At 32.9% G+C, this 24,721-nt stretch overlaps 1 protein-coding gene across 1 annotated transcript; it reads right to left on the minus strand.

The window, feature by feature from the left end:
- Positions 1–1,616: 1,616 nt before the first annotated feature.
- Rgs21 (regulator of G protein signaling 21) lies at positions 1,617–23,364 on the minus strand. The gene is made up of 4 exons (XM_015492042.1): positions 23,295–23,364; positions 19,061–19,137; positions 15,139–15,305; positions 1,617–1,820 (listed from the first exon to the last, which is right to left on the minus strand). The coding sequence occupies exons 1-4, from the start codon at positions 23,303–23,305 to the stop codon at positions 1,617–1,619; spliced, it is 459 nt and encodes a 152-aa protein (XP_015347528.1). The 5' UTR covers positions 23,306–23,364.
- Between the last annotated feature and the right edge of the window lie 1,357 nt (positions 23,365–24,721).

A 24,721-nucleotide genomic window follows, 5' to 3' on the forward strand; every position in this document is an offset into this window, starting at 1 on the left:
CTTCTAATAATAAATGAAAGGATCATTACCCAGTATTTGAGGATGAGTAGGAAAATGGATCCCAGATTTCAGCAGAGTTCTGAATAGGAAAGGGGACCACATAGCTTCTGTCACTACAAGGAGCTTCAGTGGCAAGGTGGGGAAGTCACAGCTTTTCCCATCTCTGCCACTTACCATGCATGATCTGAAGAAATAACTGAGTGTTCAGTGTGTGTTTTTTTTTCCTGTCCAAAAGTGGAAATGTGACTTTAATTTCTAGGCTCCTGTCTATTTTCAAAACTCTATTTCATTTTTTGGAATAATTAAAACTTACCCATTTTAAACAGAGACTAAATTTTGGTTGGAACCTCCAGAATAAATGCTGAGAAATGCATCGCTATTTTCCCCTAAGTGCACAAAAATGCACACTAAATATTTCACAACCAGTTTGAGTTATGCTGTACTTTAAAGAACTTGCAAATGTACGGGGAATGTTCTATTTGCATGTGTTTAAATGTTTATTTTCCATGATGAAGGGGAGGCAAAATTTTGTCTATCAAATGAATAGTTTGTGGAAACATGAAATAAGACATTCTATTTTTTCCTCAGCTTTTAAATGTTCAATCTCAAAATAGAAATAGCAATAAAGATAAATAAATTTGTGCAAATAAAATGGAAACATGCAAGATCTGTTGATTTTTTTATAGCTTCTCATATCAACAGGAAGTTATCCATACTCATATGGGACATTTATATAAATGAACAATTTTAGGAAAACCTTAAAATAAAAATTTAAAAATTTTAGTTTTGTGAACAAGTCCCAGTGCCGAATGAGTGAATAGGTACTTAGCTTCACAATTGAATAAATAATGTTGCAGTTTTAAAATTTTTTGATTTTTAAATTAAAAACGTCATTAAAAAGAATGGGCTACATTGTTCACCATACAAGGATTTGTCCATGTTCTTTATTGTACTTTTTTCTTTTATAGTCCTATTAAAAAGAAAAAGTGAATATTCACTCTCAAACCTCTTTGCATACAAAGCCTATATAATGCCATTAAATTGATCCAAGGAATGTATTTTGAAAAGCTTTGGCTCCTAGTGCTATTGGACATACCTGTAATTCTGCATACATTCTTATAATTCTTTTTAAGTACTTTGAGAGCCATAGATGTTTAGATGACCATTACATTATAAGAAATAGGTAAGAATAGTTGAAAGAAAACAAATTCACAAAATGGAAGGTTGTGTTTTGGTCCAAAATTTCACTTTTTATAGAAGTGAGTTTTTTGAATAATGCAAATGGCATTTAAAACCATGGATATGGTGCTTAACAGACTCTCACTCTGCAACAGGCAGATATATAGTTTCTTGAAATTATAATGCCATAAAAGTATTATGATTTTAAAATATATTTATCATTATAAACTCTCTCTGCACTCTCTAGTAGGAGATTTTTAAGTACCTGATAAAATGACTAAGTTCTAAACAAATGACTTAGAAATTTAGGTTTGGTGTATAAAAATATTCTGTTGGAATAAAAATGTATTCTAAAGCCTAAAATAATTAGTATTGTGATCGTACATTTGAAACATTTAGCCTTGAAATATAGTGACTAGGTTATCATTTTACCTTCTTCACAAGAAAGGGAGCCACTTTTTATGATTTCCAACCTGTTGGCTATTTACCAGTTTCTTATAAATCTCTGACTTTAGGAATCGAGGAAAAGAATCCTTGGCCATGAGACTGTAGATTAATTTCTGAGCCTCATCAAAGCATTTGGTTGTTGGTTCAGCAATATTCTTTGAGATGAGGTCCCTGGTACTGAAGTCAATGTTAATCTGTGGAAAATAAGGTTGCATATCATTAGATTAGTTTAATCAAAGAATACATGGTTTGGACAGATGGTAGATACACATATTATTTGAATTTTTTTCCAAGCACAAAACTAATCTGATGCAAAACAGCAGAAAGGTCATGCGTTCATTTTCTGGAATGCAGAACACATGCTTGGTTTAATTATTTTCCTAGCTTGAGAGGGGGTGGCATTGACAGGAAACAAAGGTAAAGCCTTATTTTGAGATTCTCTTCTTTAAAAAGGCAAAATGAAAAAGCAAACAAGGTAGTTATCATTTAAATTTCTTTTCCTAGTTACCTTTTCTTTTTCTAGTACTTTGACCTAAATCCCTAAAATGTACTATCTGTAGGCAGAACTATAACTAGAATTTAGTAGGTTGAGTCCTACATTCCCAGTCCCTATGGCTCCCCTTACTGTTCCCCAAAACATCTCTTTTCCTTCCAATTTTTCTTTCTTTGTGTTTGAAAAAATGGACCAAATAATAGCCCCCTTTTCATTGACTCTCATACTATCCACAAAATGAATATACGTGTATATATAAAATTGATATCTTTTTATATAAAATATTTTAAATATATATCTATATCTATATATCTTCATCAAGGTTATCTGAGATTAATAGACTCAATAGACCATTGCAACACACTACTGACCTGCAAATATGTAAAATGCCCCAAACCTTGTGAAGATACTTTCCTAACTCTACATACATTCCAGGATATGTTCTCAAAAGCAGAAAATCTTTATCTAAGACCACTAATGTAAATCGAAACTATTCACAAGAACAGAAGAGATTTGAGATTTGAATGTCAAAATAAAATCTCCCCAAAGGCAGGTTCTGTGTCTTATTTATCATTCCATTTCCTAGCACTTAGCAGAGTACCTACTACATAATAAGAAATCAATAAATATTTTTGAATAGAACAATACATCTCTTGGGCAAATGGGGAGATTATAAAAATGCTAAAATTTGGGGGTCTGGTAAAATAAAAAAGGCTATAAAAGACTGTTTTATATGCTGCATTGAAATGTGGTTAAAGGAACTACAATCAATTCCCTCTGTAGCTACTAACTTGCTGTTTGTGATTGAAGAAATTTCTATAATTTCCTTTCATCTTCAATTTCCATGGTTTAAAAGAACATGGTAAAAGAACCTATCTAAAGTATTTTAAAGGATTAAATCATATAGGTACTATAGAAATACTTAATCAGTCTATAAATAAGAAAAGAAGAAAGAAAAATTAATTAGAAAAGAATCATCTGGAGTTCATTGTCTGCTTACAGATGTTTTCTTTCTTTAGGGATTTGAGGTACTCATGGATCCAAGAACACACCTGCACTTTTATTCCTTTAATCACCTTCTTAGGTCCTTCATTAATGCACCAGATAAAGTGTTGAACCTCCCTGAGAGGCCTCAAAACCTAGAATGAATTACCCCCTTCTTTATTCATGAAGATGATGCAAGGAAGTGGGAGGCTTTGAGATCATTATCAAACTGTCCTCTAACACTTATGATCTTGATGACCTAAGGAGAGTGAACTTGATATTTTTGAGCTTCTGCTTTCTCATCCTTAATATTAATATTTCATGAATCACTAAGATGTGATGACCAATCCATTTATTGGTACCACAAATATTTATGAGTATCTATTTGAGATTAAATGCCCTGCCTTTATTTGCAGGAAGAAAACCAGTAGTAACAAAACAAGTAGTAGTATTTTAGATTTAAAGTTGAAGGCTAAGAATAAGACAGTTCTCTAAGAATCTGAGGACTATCATTTCTGCAAATGCAGAGTCCTGATGCAAGAAAGAATTTAATTTCGAGAGCCACTGTGCCTTGATGGCTAGAGGGTAATGTGGGTGAAGGGAAGTCCTATGAAGTCCTATTGGGTGAAGGAGATCTAAGGCAGGACTTGCAGTGTGTCTGTGCTGTGGCAAGGTTTCCTTATTTTTCTACTGCATGCAATAGGAAGACATAAAAGTTCTGCTCAGTGAAGGAGGGTAATAACTTATGTAATGAACCTAGTACAGTGCTTCCTTCATAGTGAGAGTCAATGAATAGTGGCTATTACCAGGAACTTGTAGTCATTTTTAAACATTTACTGCAGCCTTTTTTTATAAACCTATCTTGTGTTATGGAGATATGAAAAAATATGAAAATGAATAAATTTCTTCATTTAGATACATTGTTTGATTTTTTTAATATAATAATCTGTGATTTAACTTTATATTTTCCCTAGTGACAAATATAGCAACTTAACATTTAGGTGCTCATCAGGGGAATTTACACTAAAAGCAGGACCAACATGTGCCAGCTACGCAGTGATAGCTATTATTATTATTATTATTATTATTATTATCATTATTTATTGTCATCAGGACTAACTACTTGCACTGACTACCTGCCCCCATTTCCTATTTAAAAAGTCCAAACCTGTGATTTTGGCATTCATGACTTCTACAATGTGATTCTAATGTATATAGTCATTTTCTTCTATGGGTACCATATATTCCTATCAAACTAGACACATTCATGTAGTTTTCTACTTTTGAACATTTTTCACACCTTTCTAGTCTAACTGAAAGTCATCCTTTTTCACATTAGTTTTTTACCCTCCCTAAGGCTGAATTATAATAATATATACCATGAGGAGTTTACTTGTGGATTTTTGTACTTTCTGACCTCTCAAAGGATTTTTGTGTTACTTAGATGATATTTACATTTTGAATATCTTTCCTTTCATGCCTCACACACTAAGGACTCAACAAATATATGCTGTATAAATCAGGTGAATGAATGGTTGTATATTTGTTTAAAATAATTTTTAAATTTTAAAGAGAACTATTCATGTCAACATAATACTATTATTATTATTGAATTATATTCAACTTGAACTTCTCATTTACTCCTTTGGTTTTTCTGATAATGCCTGTTTTCCTACCAAGCAACTGCTGGTGTCAGCCATTGATAGCTAAATGATGAGCAGATACACTGTTCCCAGGAGATAATCAGTAGTTTTATGAAAATATGTCTTGGCAATTACGCTTAATGTCAATGACAAAACATCACACCCACATGTTTAGATAAATGTCATTATTTTTCTCTAAGTTGTTCATGCTAGAAACATAGGAATCATCTCTGACACCTCTTTTATTAAATGTGTGTGTATGTGTTTAAAATTGTGCCTTTCATCTTGAAATTTCAGTGATATTTTTCAGATCAATCTTTTAAAAAATATTTTAGTTGTAGATGGACATGATATCTTTATTTATTTGTGCGATTCTGAGAATCAAACCCAGTACCTCACACATGCTAGGCAAGTGCTCTACCACTGAGCCACAACCCCAGCCCTCATATCAATTTATTTCTCCATTTGAGGCCTTTACAACTAACCTCTTTCTTAAACTATTAAATTTATCATTTCTCTGCTACCTCTTCTTACAACATCTTTCCTTTCTCAAAACTGTGGACAATTTTTCTACATTAATTTCACCAAAATATCACTTTTATCATATGACTGTTCAGTTGAAACCCATTATTTTCTGTGACATACAATGTAAATATTTTATTTTGGCTTTGAGAGTGTTCATACCCTACCTTTAGCATGTTCCCAAACCAATTCCTACTTGTTCTTACTGGTCCTCATAAAGCTGCTCTACTCTGTTTATAAAGTAAATCTTTCATCTTAAACTGTGGTTCATACTCTTTCATCATCTAAATTCCCTCTCACCTCAACTGTGCAAACTTTCCTCTTCCGAATGATTTATCTTGAGTTGAATATTCTCTAAGAAGCCTTACTTGATCACAGAAGAAAAGTCATTATAATTTTCTTGTCATTATATGTAATTTTGATTTCAAAATTTCAAGAAATTTGATTTCTTGCTTAAACAGATTTGGATACAAAAGCTTCTGTTCAAGTTAAGTATTTAATATGATTTTCACAGAAAGAAAACTTGTCACTACAAAGGCAATTTAATAGTTCTCAGGATGGATTCATCCTGTCTTTGGTTTACTATTGTTTCTCTGCTTCTTTTACTCTTATTCTCCACATCCCTCAAAAATGTGAGCAGAACAGATATTCATTCTCCATGTTCGGTCCCAAGTCTTTTCCTTCTAGTTTTTCAGTTTGTTTGTTTTGTGTTTAGGAACATAGTGCTCTTTGATAGAAAAATATTTTGAACAATAACCTTAATTCTAAAACAACCATAAGGATATCCAAAGATTATCTTAATCATAAAATAGTTAAGTTTTAAAAATTAAATATTAGTCCTAATGTGCTATCATCACAGGTTACCTTATATTAAATATATCACACATGTGACTGTAAGATGATTCAAAAGATTATCACCATATTTTTGGGAAAAAATCTAACTATATCTGAAAACTGGTCATTTTATTTTTACTCTTCCTGAGTTTATTCATTTGGTATGTTAATTGAGTAGGTGCTTAAGAATGGTGCTAGGATCTGAGATATAAAGATGATTAAGATGAAACATCAATCAAGAAGACAGATTTTGAAAAAGCAACCAAAGGGGGGAAAAAAGCTTTCTGGAAGAATAACTTTCCAAAGGAAGTGAGATTTTAAACTGACCTTTGTAGGAAATATTTAACAAAAGATTTGCTCATGAGATGGTGAACTAGAAGTCTGGTGAGTTTTGAGGGGAAGAAAGACAGGATTCAGTAGAGGCATGGAGGTTCTGGATACTGTAGGACCTTATAGGTCTTGTAAAGACATGTTGTCCTTATCTTGAGAGCTTTGAGGAGAATTTTAAATAAGTAAATAGTGTCAACACATATTTTTTAAAAATTCACTGGTTCCCAAGTTGTGGAACGACAGACGGGTTTGGATATAAGAAAGAAACATTAGGAAACTAATGCATTGGGTGGTAGTCACTTTGCAGGAATGAAGGGGATGGTATGTGTTGCAAACATACTCAGAAAGTAGAGTAGATGGGACTTGCTATTTAATACTTATGAGCTGGGGCAATGGAGAAAATCTGTAAGGATGGCTGGATCTTAAAATATTCTGAAGAATATAGGGCTGATAGATTGGATGTGGGGGTGTGAGAGAAAGAGAAGAATCAGATGATGACCAATGGCCTAGGCAGAATAATGCAGAACAGAGTTGCATTAATAAAGATGGAGAAGACTTGGAAAGAAAAATGTTTTGAACAGAAAGTCAGAAGTCAGCTTTCAATTTGTGGCAAATTTGAGGTGGCCTTTAAAGCTATAAGATTGAAGAAGATGACTGGGACAGTGAGTGTAAACTGAAAATGAATAAGGACTATCTCTGTTCATTATAGTGCCCGTTAGCTTATGAGTAGGAACAGCAAAAGAAATAGTAAAGAGAGTCAGTAAGAGAGGAAATCCAGTCCAAGAAGCCAATTAAAGATATTTCCATTAAGAGAAGTGACAAATTTAGTTAAATGTTCCTTCCAAGTCAATTCTGGTAACTTATGGGATTGGACCCTGTCTTCTTGACTCTCTAAAATTTCAGTAATGGGGGGGAAGTTAAAAGTTAGGATACTGACATCTATCTATCCATCAATCAATTAATCATCTACCTACCTATCTATCCCTCTGCTACAGTCACTCTGGGGAGCATATCTGTGAACTGAGTCTCTAACTTTGCACTAATCTCAAATGTGATGTTTGGTTCAGTTCAGCTACAAGGTACTTGGATAAATTTCTACCTCAAACAGTAAGACATATGAGATTATGAGCCTGGAATGTGCTGAAGGTGGGAAACTATCAGGAGGTGACCCTCTGACTTTCTCAGAAAGGCAGACTTCCCCACTGCTTGATCTAAGGCTTTCCTGAGCTGCTTGGGAGCTATTGGAATCCTTAAACTTTGCTGAACATCTCAGACTATTATGTTCTGAGCATTGGCTGAAGGTCAAGTCAATTAATGAAATAAAGTTTTACATATATAAATGTATGCATGTATATACACACATATGTACACATATGTACACAAAAGTAAATAGACATAGATATAAAAAGATGCTTGTATTCTGTTTCGATACTCTTTTTAGTTTCAAGGACTTTGAGAAACATAATATTGTGTTAGTTTCTTTTTCAAAAGGGCATGACTTATCCTAGAAATCTGAGACCACCACACTGCCAATCTCAGAAAATAAGACACAGGATTGTTCTTCTTATGAAATGACAGCTGAGATGTCATCACAGCCATTTAGAGGCTTTTAAATCCTGTCAATTTTGAAAAGGCCTCGACACCGCTGACGCTGACAACAATCCATTGCATTAAAATGACTGCCTTCTGAATGATATTTGTGGTAGTTGTTTAAAAACATTTTTATTATAAAGATACAGAATAATTTAATACTCATGTGGTTTTGTTAACTGAAAGTCATGCAAGCCAAATTTCTTCTACACCAGCTTCTTAGAATTCTTCTGGCTTTCAACAAATTATTTTCGCAGGAGGAATACGTTTTAAAGTGTACCTGTTGGCTCTCCTGTGACCCTAAACTGTGCTTTATATATTTTTTACATAATTTGAATGAAAGGTTCTCAATTGTGCTCCCACATTCAAATTAGAGAGTCTTTCCTCATTTAGAATGTATAGTGTAGCAGGAGACGATCATTATGCAAAGGATGTGTGCATGCATAAGTAAAACTCCTCACAACGATGGAGCAGGCAGCATCTTAGACCTCATTCACAATAGAGCTGAAAAATTACTATTCAAATTAAAGCCATCTATAATCATGTTTTTGGTTGCCTAATTCTATTTAATCACCACTAACACTTCTAGTATTACTTCATTTTTGACATCATCAAAGGCAAATGAATGTCCTGAAATATGTTCTTAAAGGTGTCTATTAAAAATAGCAGTTTTGCAACATTTAGAATAAATTCATCTCTGCGCAAAAACTTTATCTGTTTGTTATCATGGGGTTAGGTGACAGAAATAGATGACCCAAGCTGGAAGGTAGTGCTAATAACTTAAATTGGGCAAGAAAAATGAAAGAGATAGAATTACGAAGCACCTTGATTAATTAGACAAGTAGTCAGAGCAAAGAAGGGAATGAACAGAAACCAGATGCCTCTTTAATTTCTATGGCAATAAAGGAGATGGCATGTATAAAATCACAATGTATACAGATTGCTAAAATTAGCCGTATCCAGCTAATGCTCTGCCAGAGCAGCTCAAGTGAAATCAGATTGACTGGTTTCCTTCACCAACCCCAACCTGCTGGTCCAAGGCTGAGTGGCCCAGAGACATAGGAAAGTTTGAAGAACACCTGAGCTTTTTGGTTTTGACTTGAAATGCAGAAATCATTTTTTTTGAGGAACAAATGATACTATAGATTATTAGAAGAAGTATTTTGGACACTTGTTTCCTCCTAATGCCTAAACCTTGGCTTCATGGTCTAAGAAGTTAGAACAGATTAGAGTGTGACAAGAGGAAGAAGGCTTTTTAGAGAAAGGTAGAATTTATGTGACTTGAGAATTTTGTGCTTCGGCCACTAGCATAATCCTCAAGGTTTCCAGACTGTGTCATTAACACCAGGAAATAAGTAGTAGATCTAGGGAAAGGAATTCGAAACTAAAAAGCTGGATGGAATACCTCCCTCCCCATGGATCTTAATGACTGCAGGGCTCATCACTTTATCTCTAAAGCTCAGTTCATTTTTCACCTGCAACATGTAGATGATTGTGATACTGTCCTAAGATACTGAATGTGATAATGAAATGAGATAGTCCACGTAAAAGCACTGTGCAGGTATTACAGTTTTTTTAGTTCTGTTTTTCTTTCTCTTCCTCCTTCCTTTCCTCCCTCTTCTCTCCCCCTCTTTCTTTTATCTCTCTCTCCCTTTTAAAGAGATCCTTTTATTTTCAAATGGAATCAATAAGAATGTAAAATATTTGGAATCCAGAAGGTGTAGCTTCCTTGATTTATGCTCTTGTTACCCAGTACTCAGCTTCTTTCACAACTGGGCTTGTCTTTCAGGCACTGGCTCGTCCTTTGCTAAATTTTTGTCAAGGTTTATTAATCACTTCTTCTGAGACATATTCCTTGTTCTCCTAGATTTAGGTTTCTCTGTCACAAATGCAACCTCGCTTTGTATTTTTCTATCACAATGCTCCTGACAGTTTGTTGTGATATTTACTTATTTGGTACCAGGAATTGATTCTAGGAGCACTTAACCACTGAACCACATCTCAGTCCTTTTTATTTTGAGACGGGGTCTTGTCAAGTTGCTTAGAGTCTTGCTAAGTTGCTGAGGCTGGTTTTGAACTTGCAATCCTCCTGCCCCAGCCTCCCAAGTTGCTGGGATTACAGGCATGGGCCACCACGCCCACCATAAGTTTTATTTTTTTAAAAACTGGAATCTTCCCAACTAGAAGGTCAGTGACCCTGACCATCTTTTTTTCTCAGCTATGCCAGCACAGTATTTAGGAGATAATTGACAAAATAATCATTAATAAACAATTTAGAAACTGAATAATAAGCAAACTTGTTATATCTAGAGAAGATTACCATAGTTGAGCATGAACTCTGGGCTAGCAGTAACTTGTAGGACGGAGACTCCTAAGAACTTGAACACATTAAGGAAGTGAGTGGCATTTAAGAATGCAAAGGAAAAATATGAAAATGAAATAAAGCATACAAATTGGCATTACCAGTAAAAGCAGGAAATGTTTCTAAGTGCTGATTTTTATAGATTTCTCTCAACCAACAATTCAAATACCTATTTCTTCCTTGAAGTCTCAGTTTCAAATATAACCTTATTTAAAAGATCTCAATATCCTGTCTTACTACTGTTCCATCATTATATCCTTCCCAGATAGAAGACAATTTCATTCTTTTTTGCACTTAATCATTTATGGCTTTGCCGTTTTCCTAGATCTAAAATTTTTATTTTTTAACCCAGTTAGATCAAAGTTTCTTCTGTGGCAAATCATAGTTTCTACTTATCTTCTTACATTTTCTTATTGAGAGCTGCCTAGTAAAACCACTGTGTTATGCTTACGTGTTTGTTATCTGTTTTTTTGCCCAGACTGAGCTTCCCTTTCATGGAGAGTTTTCTATCTTAGAAGGAAGTGAATAATAATTATAGAATAAGCCTTTATTGATGGTAAATGAAATATTAAGCCATAAATAACATCGCACCTCATTAAAAATTAAAGAAGTCAGGCACTGATATTAAAAGTGTCCTATACAGATCCATTAAGCTATCTTCTTTATGACCACAATTTTTTCTTTGTTATGAGTTATTATGTACTCATATTTAATACATCTTAGAATTAAACATTTTATACTACTTTTTGACTTGAGAGATTACCAACATAGTTGTTCCTAGTTGGTGATAATATGAAGTTGGATTTATAGATATATATTATTTTGGTGCTGGGGATTAAACCCAGACCCTGTACTTGCTAAGTACTTGCTCTACCGCTGAGATATGCTCCAGTCCCTGGATTTATATAATTTTGAAACACTACAAAGTGATGTTATTTGATATTATTTTCTAATCACACTAAATGACAATCAACATAAATTGTTTTCTTTTTAATGACATTTTCCATCATTTATGACCAATTTTCTTTTTAATGTAAAGGAACGAGGATATACATTATAAAATTTAAAATATGTCCATGTCTTATGTGAGTATGAAGATATTATTTTAAATTTTCTAAGATAAACATTTTCTGAAAACTAAGTAATACTATTTTCTTGAAAATTTCCAAATCCTATGAAATTAGTTCTCTAAGCCGCAGAAAGAATGAGTGCAAGTTTAAGAGTTCTAGTTTTCTTTGCAACTCCCAGGATCTTACTGTGTACAGAGGAGGGACACTTTAAAAAAACTAGATTGCTTAATTAACAATTTTCTCATTTTCTAGTCAATTAGTCAAAATACCTGGGTCACAGTAGATTTTTCCTACAGCTCCTGAACCTAACGAGGTACAATTGACTGTAAGAGTTGCTTCCTCCCACCCATTTTTTTTTCTGAAGCTGTTTTATTAACATGTTGTTATGATATGTTTAGATTTCTACTTTTATGAAGTCATTTAAAGGTGCTTGTCTTCAAATGATCATAGAAGTTAACTAATGGCTGCTTTCATGTCTATAAACTTCAATAGTGCATATAGGGACTTTAAAGAAAAAAGAGATTACATTTAAAAAAAAACTGTTCTGGTTGATATAAACCCTGAACACATTATTTTGTTTTTCATTCTCATATCTTCTATGTGGATGGGTTTGTATACTTTTTTAGATGAGGAAACCGAGGCTCAGAGAGGTGAAATAGCTTTATAGGAGATTATGTGCAAGTGAGGCGTCAGGATTTGAACACAGGTCTAGGAATTGCTAAACTTCAGATTTTCTGCCATATCATAAAAATTCCCTAATATAAAAACCATAGAGAAGGTCATAGTATTAAGGAGAGGCCATAAATATAGTGAAATTATTAGTTCCTTTCTTAGAGATCTAAAAGTTCTATTTTGTGTTTAGTCTCTGCCTAGTAGGGCAAAAAACTGATAATCATAAAAATTCTCAGTCTATAAATAGGGGACATTTATTAGTAAGTTTAGTATAGTCCAATTGCAAACTGTCTAATTGTAATCAATTGAAAATTAAGTTATGCTAGCAATTTTATAGATAAGGCAGTAAAGATATAAGAAGTTAAAAAGGAAAGTAAATGAAATTTAATAGACTTTTGGATAACTTTGTCACAGTTCTTTATTTTAGGATTTTCTACTGATGAAATTGGTTATCATTTTGATTTTTTATTAAGAATAAGCTATACAATAATTGAATATAGAAAATGGAGACTATTTTACGTGAATTTCATCTTAATATTCTACTTATGAAAATCTTTGTATCTTCCAATCTTCATATCAAATTTATCATCTAATCATGTCAAGTCAGCCTATTAGATGAACCTAGAGTATTTGCCATCATGTCTTTATCTTCACTTTTTGCTTCCTTCCTAACCTCATAACCCCCTTCTCTGCTTGGGTTAGCAATATAAAAATACTTATGATTTATAGAACATGCTAGCGTGTCTTTTTACCTCGGTACTTAACCAGTGTACTCTCAGTCTGAAATATTCTTTCTTCATTTGCTCTCTTCGTAAAACATGATCTGTTTTTCATGACCTTTCTTTTACCTGTGGGAACCATGCTATAAATCTGTCCTTCAACTCTCCAGGTAAAATTAATCACTCTTTTCCTAGTGCTAATAATGAATTTTAAATATGATTTTATTATCACATATTCCATTATATTTTTGTCTCGTCTTATTGTCAATCTCTCCTTTTATTCTGTGACTTCTTTGTGGAGACAAACAAAACATCAGTTTAATGAATAAGCACATTAACAGCTGTGTTTTATCTCACATAAAACTGATAAACTGTAGAAAAATATTTCGAAGATTGCAATTGGTATAAAACATAGCAAGCAATGCTCTTTAATAATTTGAATTAGAAACAATGAATAGTAAATAATAGGAAAGAGAATGTGTATATGTGTGTATATGTAAAGACATGATTTGTTTCCAATAAATTTTGTCATATCTGACAGTCTATGTTTAGAGATTCTTCAAGGAGACAATTTATTACTTGAAAAGAAGCCATAATTTAATTATATTTTATTTACTTAAAATTAATTAGATGGGTAAAGTATAAAAACCTATAAAAAATTTATGTCCTAAAATAATAACTATATAACTATGCTATTTAATTAAATTATTACAGTGTGCATTTACTTTGGAAGGAAAGGTTAGAAAAATAAAAAAATAATTTCTTATATATTATAACTTTGAATTCACCTGCAATTAAAATACTACATTTTTTATTAGAAGATTTTTTTATACATGATATTTGATGATGCTTTTCCAAAGCAGCATTTGTTAATTTTAGATGGATTAGTAAAGAAGAAAAAATGGCTTTCGAACTGATATCACAATATACAATATTTTCAGGGCTGGTTTCGAAGCCTTTTAGGGAATGGCACATTAATCAACTTGACAAAACTTACATACTACATTTTCAATTTTCCAGAATTATTTATTGATTTTTAGATGGTGACTCGGAAATGAATGTTGAAATAACTCTGCAGGAGTTCAAGTTCCTTTTCCACCATGAATTCCTGGCCGTGTTTCAGTGGTTCATGTTTGTTAATGACAAACTAGACCAATACAGTCTGCAGTAATTAATGTCCACCTTAAACTTGAACTACTGATATGATAACTTTATGCCCTAGATTTTATGAAGGTGTTTGCATTTCATCTCATCTATCCTTTGTCCCCAAAAGTGCAGCCATCCTTCTCATACCATGAATCCTCATCCAGGGTCAGAAAATATGGCAACTCTCACCTCTAAGGATCTGAGTATTTTATCTCTGAGGGAAAGATGACAGATCTCCTGAGTTTATGTGTAGTGCTTGAAGTTTAACATAGCTTCCTGTTTGCTTGCTGCTTCTGCTTTAAATCTTTTTGCTTACATGATATCTTTGGCAAAGGATCTAAAGAAATTTAAAAATACAAATTGCTTAACCTGTTCAGTTAAGATGAAAAGAGTATCTGGAAATGTTTGATCATAGTATTGGTGCTGGAAATTAAGTCAAATATAAATAGGTTGTTTCACACATAAAATGCTTTTGGGGGCCTATTTTCTGAGTTGTCTAGGCTTCTGTTTAAGGCCCTCTCCATTTTTCTGATTTTTAAGTAGACAGGTGGGTCCTGATCATTGGGTACAATGCCTTACACTTTAGAATTTCACCATCAAAGAAATATAAGTAAACAACCCCTCCATTCGATAGTAAGATAGTATTACATGCCATAAAATGGACTTCTAAGATATTAAAAATGAAAAAAATTATACTGTTGGCTAGTGGGCAATTTTTAACTTTTGAAGAAAGTACTCAAAATGTTATGCCACATGGGCCTTTTAACTCCATGGTTCCCAAAAAGAAAAAAGAAACTGCACGGCAAGTCCAACAGCTTTTTAAAATGGGATATTTGTCATATTGACTTCAGCTGTTTAACTTGAGATATTTGACACTCTTTTTCGAAACCCTGTGTATGGTGCCATGGAGATAGAAATATTGGTCAAGCCTCATCTATACATAGTAAGTAGGTTTTGAGAAATGTTAGCTGAGTCGTTGAAAGACAGGATCATCATAAGGAACTTCCTTTGGTATCTACTGACATTTTCTATTTGAATACATAGCAATGATTTGATTACCCTTTAGATGGATTAAACTAATCTGCTTCTAATTGGCAGCAGATTTGTTAGGGGATGAAACTTCATTGTCCTGAAGTATTTCACTCACCTCTTTAGGGGCATCAGCTACAATGAATTCAGAATAAATTATCCTGGCTTTGGAAACAATTTTTTCAGCACTTTCTGTTTTCTTGAAGTCTTCACAGGCAAGCCAAAACTCAACATTTTCTTCACTGAACTCTGATTTTAGGAATGTTCGAAAAGCATCCAAACCAGCTATAAAATATATAAGAACTTTTGAATAATATGACATATAGCAATAATATGTGCAATATAAATACATTGTATTGAGCATTTATTGAGTATTCAGTGGCAAGTGTTTATCATCCCACTTAATATAACATTTGTATGTTTTGATTCCTAACTTTAGAAAAATTATTTTCAATCAGTTATCAGAGACATAAAATATTTATATATATTCCTTAAATTAACGCCATTAACAAAGAAAATATGTACTTTTTCTTTCTACATCTGAAAAGAACAGTTATGTTAAAGAGCAGGTCTTAATGGTTACTTCACAGGAGACCCCATAGACTTTGCTTTTTAGACATACTGTCCTAAGTCAAGTCAACACTCTTATAGTAACTTTAGAGTAAGAATGACTGTGTCACTGTGAATTGATGACGAAACACAATTTGATAGTAAGATATTGTGTTGGTTTGGGCTTAAAGCAAAGGAGGCAATGTTGGTCTTTATTAGTGTGGGAAGAATAGATTGGACAAATATCTTTAAACCAAGAAAGTAACTAGTAAGGTATTTTGTGTGAATGCTCCTTCTTCTGTTTATTTGCTGATAGGTAATTTTTAATTCTGAGGCAAATGGTGGGGTTCTCCAACTTGCTTTAAGCACAATACTCATGATGCCTCCCAATCTCCCTCTCAGTATCTACGATGGTATTTTTCTCCTGCTTCCAGGTATACTCCTATGCATGTATTTCTCTGGCAACTTTAGACTAAGAACTGCAAATAGGTCCATTTCTTTGCAGGTTAATTTCCTTCAACTTTGCTAGTATATGCATTTAAAAAAATTTAATAACCATAGTCACAGCTTGTGATCTATTATCCCTATATGTCTCTCCCAATTTCCAGCACCTTATCTCCAGCCAAGTTTACATCCTTATTCCGTGCTCCTATAGATATTTAAGTTTGGAAAAACCATTTTAGACCCTTATTCTCTGCTTTTTTTTATCAAAATGTATCCCAAAATATTCCTTTTTGGTATATCCAGAGCTCAATTGAGAAGGCAACTCTTCTTAAATATTTTAGGGCCAAGTACAGTTAAGAATGTGCTATGAGTTAACAGGTTAGAACAATCTTATTCAGATCCCCTCTGTTGAACACAGTAAGCTAGTGTGTTAAAGTCATGTTATTCAGTATCATAGTTTTCATTCTTCTGAGGACTATCACCATTTATCAGTGAGGATTTATAGCTCTCTGAAGAGAAAAATGTACATCAGAGCTTTTGTCACTCAAAGGAATTTGCCTTCCAAAACGTGGGTGGTTTTCTCCTTCACCTGACAGGAGGACCCCTTTGCATGTGCACAAAGCAATTCTTCTCTGCCTGCAGGCTGAGAGTTCATCCTTCAAGTTCCAATGTAGAGAAGAGGTTAAATTTTATGGAGAATCTGGGGATAGGAAAAGTTGACCAGAGAAAATAACTATATAATAAAAAAAGTTAATAGAAAGGGACTACACCAGTTTTTTATAGGTTGCTGCCATTAGGAAGCAAAAGGGAAGTTTAGCAAGAGAGAACAGAAAATATTTTTTTTTCCAGAGCAATATTAAAGTGTCTAAAATCACTGGATTAAAAATAGATTTAACATTTAAAAATTATTTGAAATAATGTTGGAATAAAAAGTCATGGCAAAAGTTTCCAGATACCAATTAAAATTCTCAGCAGAAATATTGGAGAGTGTGGATGTCATTAATAAGTGAGCACTATATGAAAATTCAATTAACTACACATTGCTTGCACTTAAAAATATATCCAAGAAGCTTCTTTGACAAAAATTTAGATTATAAAAATCTTAGTAACACTCAATTAGAATTTTCTCTGAATGTGGTCTAAACAATGATGCATTTGAGAGATCCAAACAGGATCTATGCTGAAAGTTATTTTATATAAAGAATAAAGTCTACTTTAATAATACTGAAAGAATCTTGTGAATTAATGCCTAGAAATATTTTATATGTGCATCATTGGGGCAGATGAAACTTTCTCCTTATGAGAATTATCTAAAGGCTTCCCTTTAGATGAGAGATGGGAAGTTAGAGATCAAGAAACTATTATTATTTTCTCCTGTTCTCCAGTTTTAATGAAGGGCTACTCTGAACTAACAATGTATTCTTTCTTACTTACAAGGCTTGGCTTAGCACAAAACAGAACAAAATAAGCAACTTAAATAACTGAAACGTGCTGTTTATCTCTGTCTTGGACACAATACTTAAATGACCTACTTTTCCCTTCCGTACATACAATTTGAATGTTCAAAAGATGTCAAATGATTTTGGAATAATGTGCTACATACAATTAAAATCATTACCTGAGGGTACCCTACAGGATGGATGGATTGGTGGGTGTTGAATGGAATAAGTCAACAATAGGGAGATAAAAATACAGTAAGGAAGGAATATGCCCAGTCTATGCACAGTGATTTTCAGGTTGACAAAAACAATTAGGAAACTTGATGAGTCCTCAGCCATTTCAAGTATTAAAAGCAAGTGTAGTTTGCTGTTTCTCTGGTATTATAAAGGCAAAATCAAATGATGAAAATTTGAACTTTCTACTCTTTAATGCATGAACTATAAAATCCTAGGGGATATGCAGATGGAAACATTTGCCTTCATCTCAAGGCTGCCTCTCCTTGCCTTGGTCTGTGGTACCTTTGGGTAGAATCCTTCTTGCCTGCAGCCTGCGGAGCAAGTCACAACCAGCAGAAACACTTTGACCAGGCTCTTAGCAAACCTGATCTGTCACATTCATTATAAACATAAGAGAAAAAGAAGCACAGCATTCAACACTTCTAAAAATGCAATTTAATACCCATAACATCTTTAATGTGTGTTTAGTTGGATTCTGGGAGTTATGTTATTATTTCACACTATTTTAGGATTAAATTATTTAAGAATGATAGATTCAGAGTATCTAGATTCATGTAATTTAATCTAACATATATGAATAAATAGCTGTGAAGAAATTATTCAGTTTCATCGTGTTTTGAACTTTTCAAATACCTCGGTTGTTTAAGTTAATTTAAAATGGAAATATCATTTGATTAGTACAAACAATATATCGTTATAATATTTTCTATATATGAGTTTATAGTGTCATTTTCCCTCCCTGGGATGAGATAGAACTGCTGAAAAGCTGATTATGTATAACACAACAGAAGTTGTAGATACCTTTGTGACTATTTGGTATATACTTATTTCACATCAACAACTAGGATATTTTATTACTGGCCAAAATTATATTATTAAACCTCTTGTTAAATATAAATGAATATTCACACATATACATATTAAAATATACACATTTAAATGTTTTTGTATTTACTAAAAATAAGAATCACTTAGTTAAAATGTGTATTTTTAAAAACTTTATTTTAGCTAAAAATAAAGGGATTCATTTAAGTTTTAAACTTTTTGATAGTTGGTTATGTTTTTTTCCACTGGTCCCAAAGACAGGCACTTGTTCTATACATCAAATGCTGATGAGGTGAAGAATTGGGAAACTTCTTATTTGTTGTTTGAACTTTTCCTTTTGTTTTAACATTTAGAGTTTCTATAAACTTATTTTAGACCCAAGTAAATTCCTTTTGGACTTTGACCTTGGGCCTTTGAATTTGTCACTTTTAGGAGTTTTATATACTTCAAATGTTGATCATATTTTATGCCTGCCAGTTTCAGAGTTTAATGATTAACATTTGACTATTGTATTTTTTTTAAAACCTATTATTAGTTGGATCTTACCTTGGTTGGCTAAAAGTGTGTCCATATTTTCAGACCACGCCATTGCTTCTGTGGCTGGTGACCTGTAGAAACAACATCTACCCTTGACAATAGCATTGTGATCTTTTTCTTCTGTAACCTATATTAATACTTGAGTTATATATATTTGTGGAACTACATTATTTAAAATGAGCTTTGTGCCATTAATCAAACAGCAAAAGGTCAACAAAAATCATATGCTTTTTCACAGTGGACAGTTATAGCAACAATGAAGTAGGATGTACATTGACAACAAGAAATTGTTTACTAATCTATTCATTTGTAAATTCTCATTTCTGAAAAAATACGAGAGCAATATTGGTGGAGTAATAGTGAATTTCTTCTTAACTATGATTAGAAATTTAGGTGGCATTACTCTGCTTTATTCCTTGAAAATTTCTTTTGATAACTATAATGAAGAACTTAAAAACTACTTTCCAAGTTTTCACAGTACACAAAACTATCCACTTAATAATTATGCACCTTGAAAAAGTTCAGAAAAATTTTTAAGATTTTTTAACATCTGATGATCTTAAAAAATATTTGAACATAGTATTTCCAGGATATTTGCCCCACACTGAGTCAGCCTTTACTTCTCCTTAGACTGATACAAGCTAAATAAATTCTAGATTGATTTATTTAAATCTAGGAATCTGTCAGGACAGAGTAATGTCTTTTCCAAAGCAGTCAAAAATTTATAGACTTAAGTTGTCTGAGGAAGGTATACTTTGGGGGATGTGATGTTGAAATAATAAATTAGGTTTACTATATAAACTTTTTGGAATGCAAATGCATCATTCCTCTTAATAAATAAAGGTCCTGATAAAATAAACCCCATCCACAGAAAGCATCTGTGGCCAGAAAAACAAACAAACGAACGAATGTGTTATATGGCTGTGATTTGAAAATGACTTAGTTATGGAAAGGGATGATCTAATTTAAAGTTTATATTAAAATGACTGACAAAATAGAAATAGTCTTGTATCTTGTCATCCTTATAAAACTGCATTTGCTCATCAAGGTGACAATCACAGCCTATCACTTCTTAAAATTTGCTGCAGTTTTATAATTTTTGTGAGGACTGATCGTGCTCCCTTCTGTTATTGCATTATTAGTTGTATTTTCAGAAAACAGGGAAGGACATGCAGAATAATGTGATTGGGAATTCATTTTTCTGTCTTTTATTACTTGCATTTCCTATCTCAAATTTTCTTCCTCAGTTATGGACCACTGACTTTTCTCTCTCTCTCTCTTGGATTGCTAAATTCTGAGGACACAAGATTATCTGGGAGACCATTTTGAAATAGTGGTTTTTCATTGTAATGGAAATTTTTAAAGGTTTATATTGTTCAGTTCTCATCTTTCATAAATGGAGGATGAGACTAAATACGAGATTTAGTTTTACATTGAAGAGCTTTTGTGCATTAGATAATCTGTTACTTGAATAAACTATGTTATATTTCATGTCTCTAAATATTAGGTTTTATAGGAATTCTAAAATCAAACGAACACTTGAAATGTACATGTTTAAAAAGTATTTAAAAAGCAGACTAAAATTTGGTGGTTAGCAGGGTATTCAAGTTAAAAGCATCTCAGTACCTGTGGAATATATGCTAATGCAGAGAGTAGATGGGAGCCTGTCCACATAGCACACCTGCTTTGAAAGAGGAGCAGATATCCAGGGAAATACTGAGAAATAGAATCTAAGCAAATTCATTCAAGGATGAACATCTATTTCCCCTGCTGTATGTCAGTTCTCTGATGATAGAACTAAATGTTATTACTAGCATTGGGAACAGTGTGCCTGGTCCGAGACATACTTGTTGAACATATTAAAAAACAAGCAATGAATGACTAAACCCCAAATAATGGCAGGTTTTAAACCTTCAAAGGAAGAGGGGCAATGGTTTTCAAGGTACTGGTAGATTACAATGATAAAAAGATTATTTAAAGGTATAGTTAATTGTATTAGCTTTCAAAGACCTAGCATGTTCTGAGAGAGGAAGACAAGAAATGATCTAATAACATCCCTGAGGGGGAACAGGGTATGATGAACTTCACTCTCAACCCTGACCTATGTGAGGTAGATAGAAGGGACAACATCTAATGAAGAAGGTCTTGAGAAAGGCAGGTCCTGTAGGAAGAGCCAGGTGTTGGTTAAAAGAATAGTCCACAAAGACCTTTGTGGATGTAAAGTAGTCTTTTATAAAATGGAAGTGTTCAAATAAATGGTAGCCCTTCTTCTTATTGTCTTAATTAAGGTAAAGTAGTGAAAACAGAAAGAAGAAAACAAAATCTGGGAGATATAAACAATTTATGACAAAAAGAAAACTGCTGTTTAGAGTTGCAGAGATATGCTAAAAGATTACAGATGTTCTATAGATACACGTATGGAACCTTATAGGCAACAGAATTAGAGCTGCTAGGATATTCTAGCATTAATTGGGGTCCACAAATGTCTATGTTGCTATAAAGGGTTACCCCTGCAGCTGTGTGACAATGCCTAGTACCCTCACCTCATTATTTGCTAACCTACTTCTCAGCCAGAAAGTTTATTCTTTATATACTTGATATGCTGAAAGGGTTGTAGGTAATGCAGCATTTACTTTTTAGAAATTAGGTGGCATGTAACCATTTTTAAGGAATAATCCTCATTTATTGCCATTTAATTTTTTTAAAATGTTGGGTTTCTTATATATTTTTAATTATGTGAAAGAGCAAATTATTGGTGTTTTTGAACAAATAGATTATAATAGCACTTTTTAAAATGCACAATGATCTATTAATGTTTACAATGTACACTTTTTTGTGCTAGCACATCACATAATTTACCTCATTTAATCTTGAAAATAGCAGTGTGTTTTATTCCCACATGTTTTGTGAGTAAAAAGGCTCAGAGGTGCTGGTAACTGGTACAAATCCCAGAGACAGTAATGGGGAGCTAGAATTTAATGGCGTGTGGGCTTATCACCCTAAATCTTCACACTTCTTTCTAAAACGACTCTGTGAATACATATATGCTTTTACCTTATTTATGTTTTGAAACATGTAATAAATATCTTGAAAGTGATTTTCCTGCAATAGAAATTTTATTACACTTCATATAACTGTTTGTTCTAAATAATAGTTTAATTGTGGTAATTGACTACCCAATAGCAAGTTTACATAAGATATTCTTAAGGCTTGTACATTGACAAATAAAAATCGAACATTTCTTAGGTTAGATATGAATGAGAAATATGATTTTGCGTTTTAAACAATGCAACTTAGAAATGTCGGGAAAGAAACCTATTGAATAAAAGTGAGAAGAAATAGAAGGCGGCTGGTTTAAAACTGTGGTGTCTTGGTTGATGTTTTTTTCCTTGATGTATGTTACCTAAAGTAAATGGACAGTGTGTCATTTATTTTACTTTTTATTTGGAGTATAGTTATAATTTTAACAGAGGATTTGTGAGTACTTGCATGTTGTTTGTTTCCTCTAAAATTCTGATGCATAATGAGAGTAACTTTTTGTGTGTGTATGATTTGCCATGAAAATTCACTTTGTATTACAGAGCCAAAATTGCGCTTAGTATTTCATGGGGTTTTGGCTGATTTCCTTTCTGTTTTCTTCATTAAGCAAGTGCCATCAAGGCCAGCAGTACCCATATTATATGTCCAGAGAAGAGCCAGGCCAGATGGGAACTGCGTGAAAGCTACCAGTTATCTTGCTAATTGTGCCAGCTAGAACCAGTTGTATTGCATTAAAAATGTGGAATCCAACAACTTAGCTGTTCACACTCAATTAGCAGTGTGCTGGAGAATGGAAAATTCAAGCAAGGAGTCCATGTGCCCGAGGAAGTGACAGCTGCTTTCTTACCCAGCATTTAATATCCATGTAAAAGTTTCTCCATAAGTGTTGTGATAATGAATAATTTTTGCAAGGATTGTATACATGTCATGTCTCTAACTCATCTCATAATCTTGAAAAACACCATACAGAGACACTCAGTGGTCTTTTTCCACTTTATAACCTTTCTTTAAGCCTCACATTGTTGACATATTTTAGAAAAGAAGAAGAAATCAATAGAGAAAAGAAAAAAGAATAAATCAGGAGGTAAGACAACAATTAGCATATTTATCATAAGTGAAGAAAAGGCAACATCTAGACCAATGGAGACTCAGTGTTTCATTTTTACATCTTCTGAGATAGAAATAGCTTTAAAGGGCAACTCACTTCACTGGCATTTTTCGTCCACTGTCTGACTGTCACAGATGATGCCGAATTTCTCTGACTGATCTTCAAGCTGAAGGTAATGCGACAGCAGGAACATTACAATTAGTATGCAAATACCTGTCCCCTGGGTTATAAACTGGCATTCTTTAAATCATGCTATTCTCAGCTTTTTTCATTTTGTTAACTTTTCACTGGTCAAAACAAACTTCTAAGTAACACATTTGAATCAACGTGACATTTCTCTGAGTCGCTATCAGAACAGACAGGTATTCCATTTGAAAATTTAATTATAGAAGTTCATATACATTCATTTACAAAACAACTGTTGTTCATATGAAATTCAGTGAATGTAAATATCAAAGTATAGATTTAATGTCTATACATTTAGTATTCACCTTTGGTTTTTTAATTTGTAGAAAAGATCATTTTGTTTTCCTTTGCTCTTTGATTTTTGGGAAGTGGGAGGAAGGCTCTACTTCTAATATACTCAAACAACTATGATGAATGCTTAAGTATTTAAATCATGTTATATATGGGCTAAAATGTTCTACATTGAGTACTATATTCTGAAATTTCTGCAGTTTTTGTAGTATAATAGCACATATTTCCCTATGACTTTTAGCCAGGAATCTTATGAAATTTTATGCCAATCTTTTTTCCTGCCATGTTGATGTTTAAGGTAATTATGATATATTTATTAAAACCAAGGCCATATACTGTTATTTTTATAATTGTAGTCAATGCTTTGTATCCCATGCTTTGGCAAGCTTTTATCTCAATGTGATAAGAGTTCTTTGGTAGTAAAATTCTACCATCATATATTTATGAACCTCAGTGTAAATTAAGCATTTCTGAAAGATTGATGATTTTCAGGGTGGAAAACAAAAGCAAAAACAAAACTCAGAATGTCACAGAAAGTTGGCTTCTCCCTGACTTAATATTTATTAAAGCATCTGCATTTAGTTGCTTTATGGAAATCCCAGGTCTGGGAATGACCCTGGGACTATTGAGAATGACAGAAGAAGAGATGACCTAAAAAGTCAGTGTATTATTCAGAAGGGATTTCATCAATTAGCTTGATTTGTTAATTCATGCACCATTAAGTAATGGTCTTATGATATGCAAAAACTGAATCATTAAACATATTTTGACTTTGTTTTGCTGAGGGGGATAATGAAGTACTAACTCTATAATATATGCATGAAAATATTATATTTTGGAAAACAAGCTGTCATTTTTAAAGATCCTTTTGATAAAATCCCTGCAAAGTCTTTAAGAAACAGGAGTCAGGAAAAAGTTTATTTAATGTTAAAACTTTAAAACAAAAATTGAAATTTCTACTTTGAGTTCAATATAATCACAAACATGACATTTCTCATAAATCCTTCTACACACCAAAATAATTATTTATTTAATATGCACTTCCC

The sequence above is a fragment of the Marmota marmota genome, unplaced genomic scaffold (genome assembly GCF_001458135.2).
Source record: "Marmota marmota marmota unplaced genomic scaffold, marMar, whole genome shotgun sequence".
Classification (NCBI taxonomy): Eukaryota; Metazoa; Chordata; class Mammalia; order Rodentia; family Sciuridae; genus Marmota; species Marmota marmota.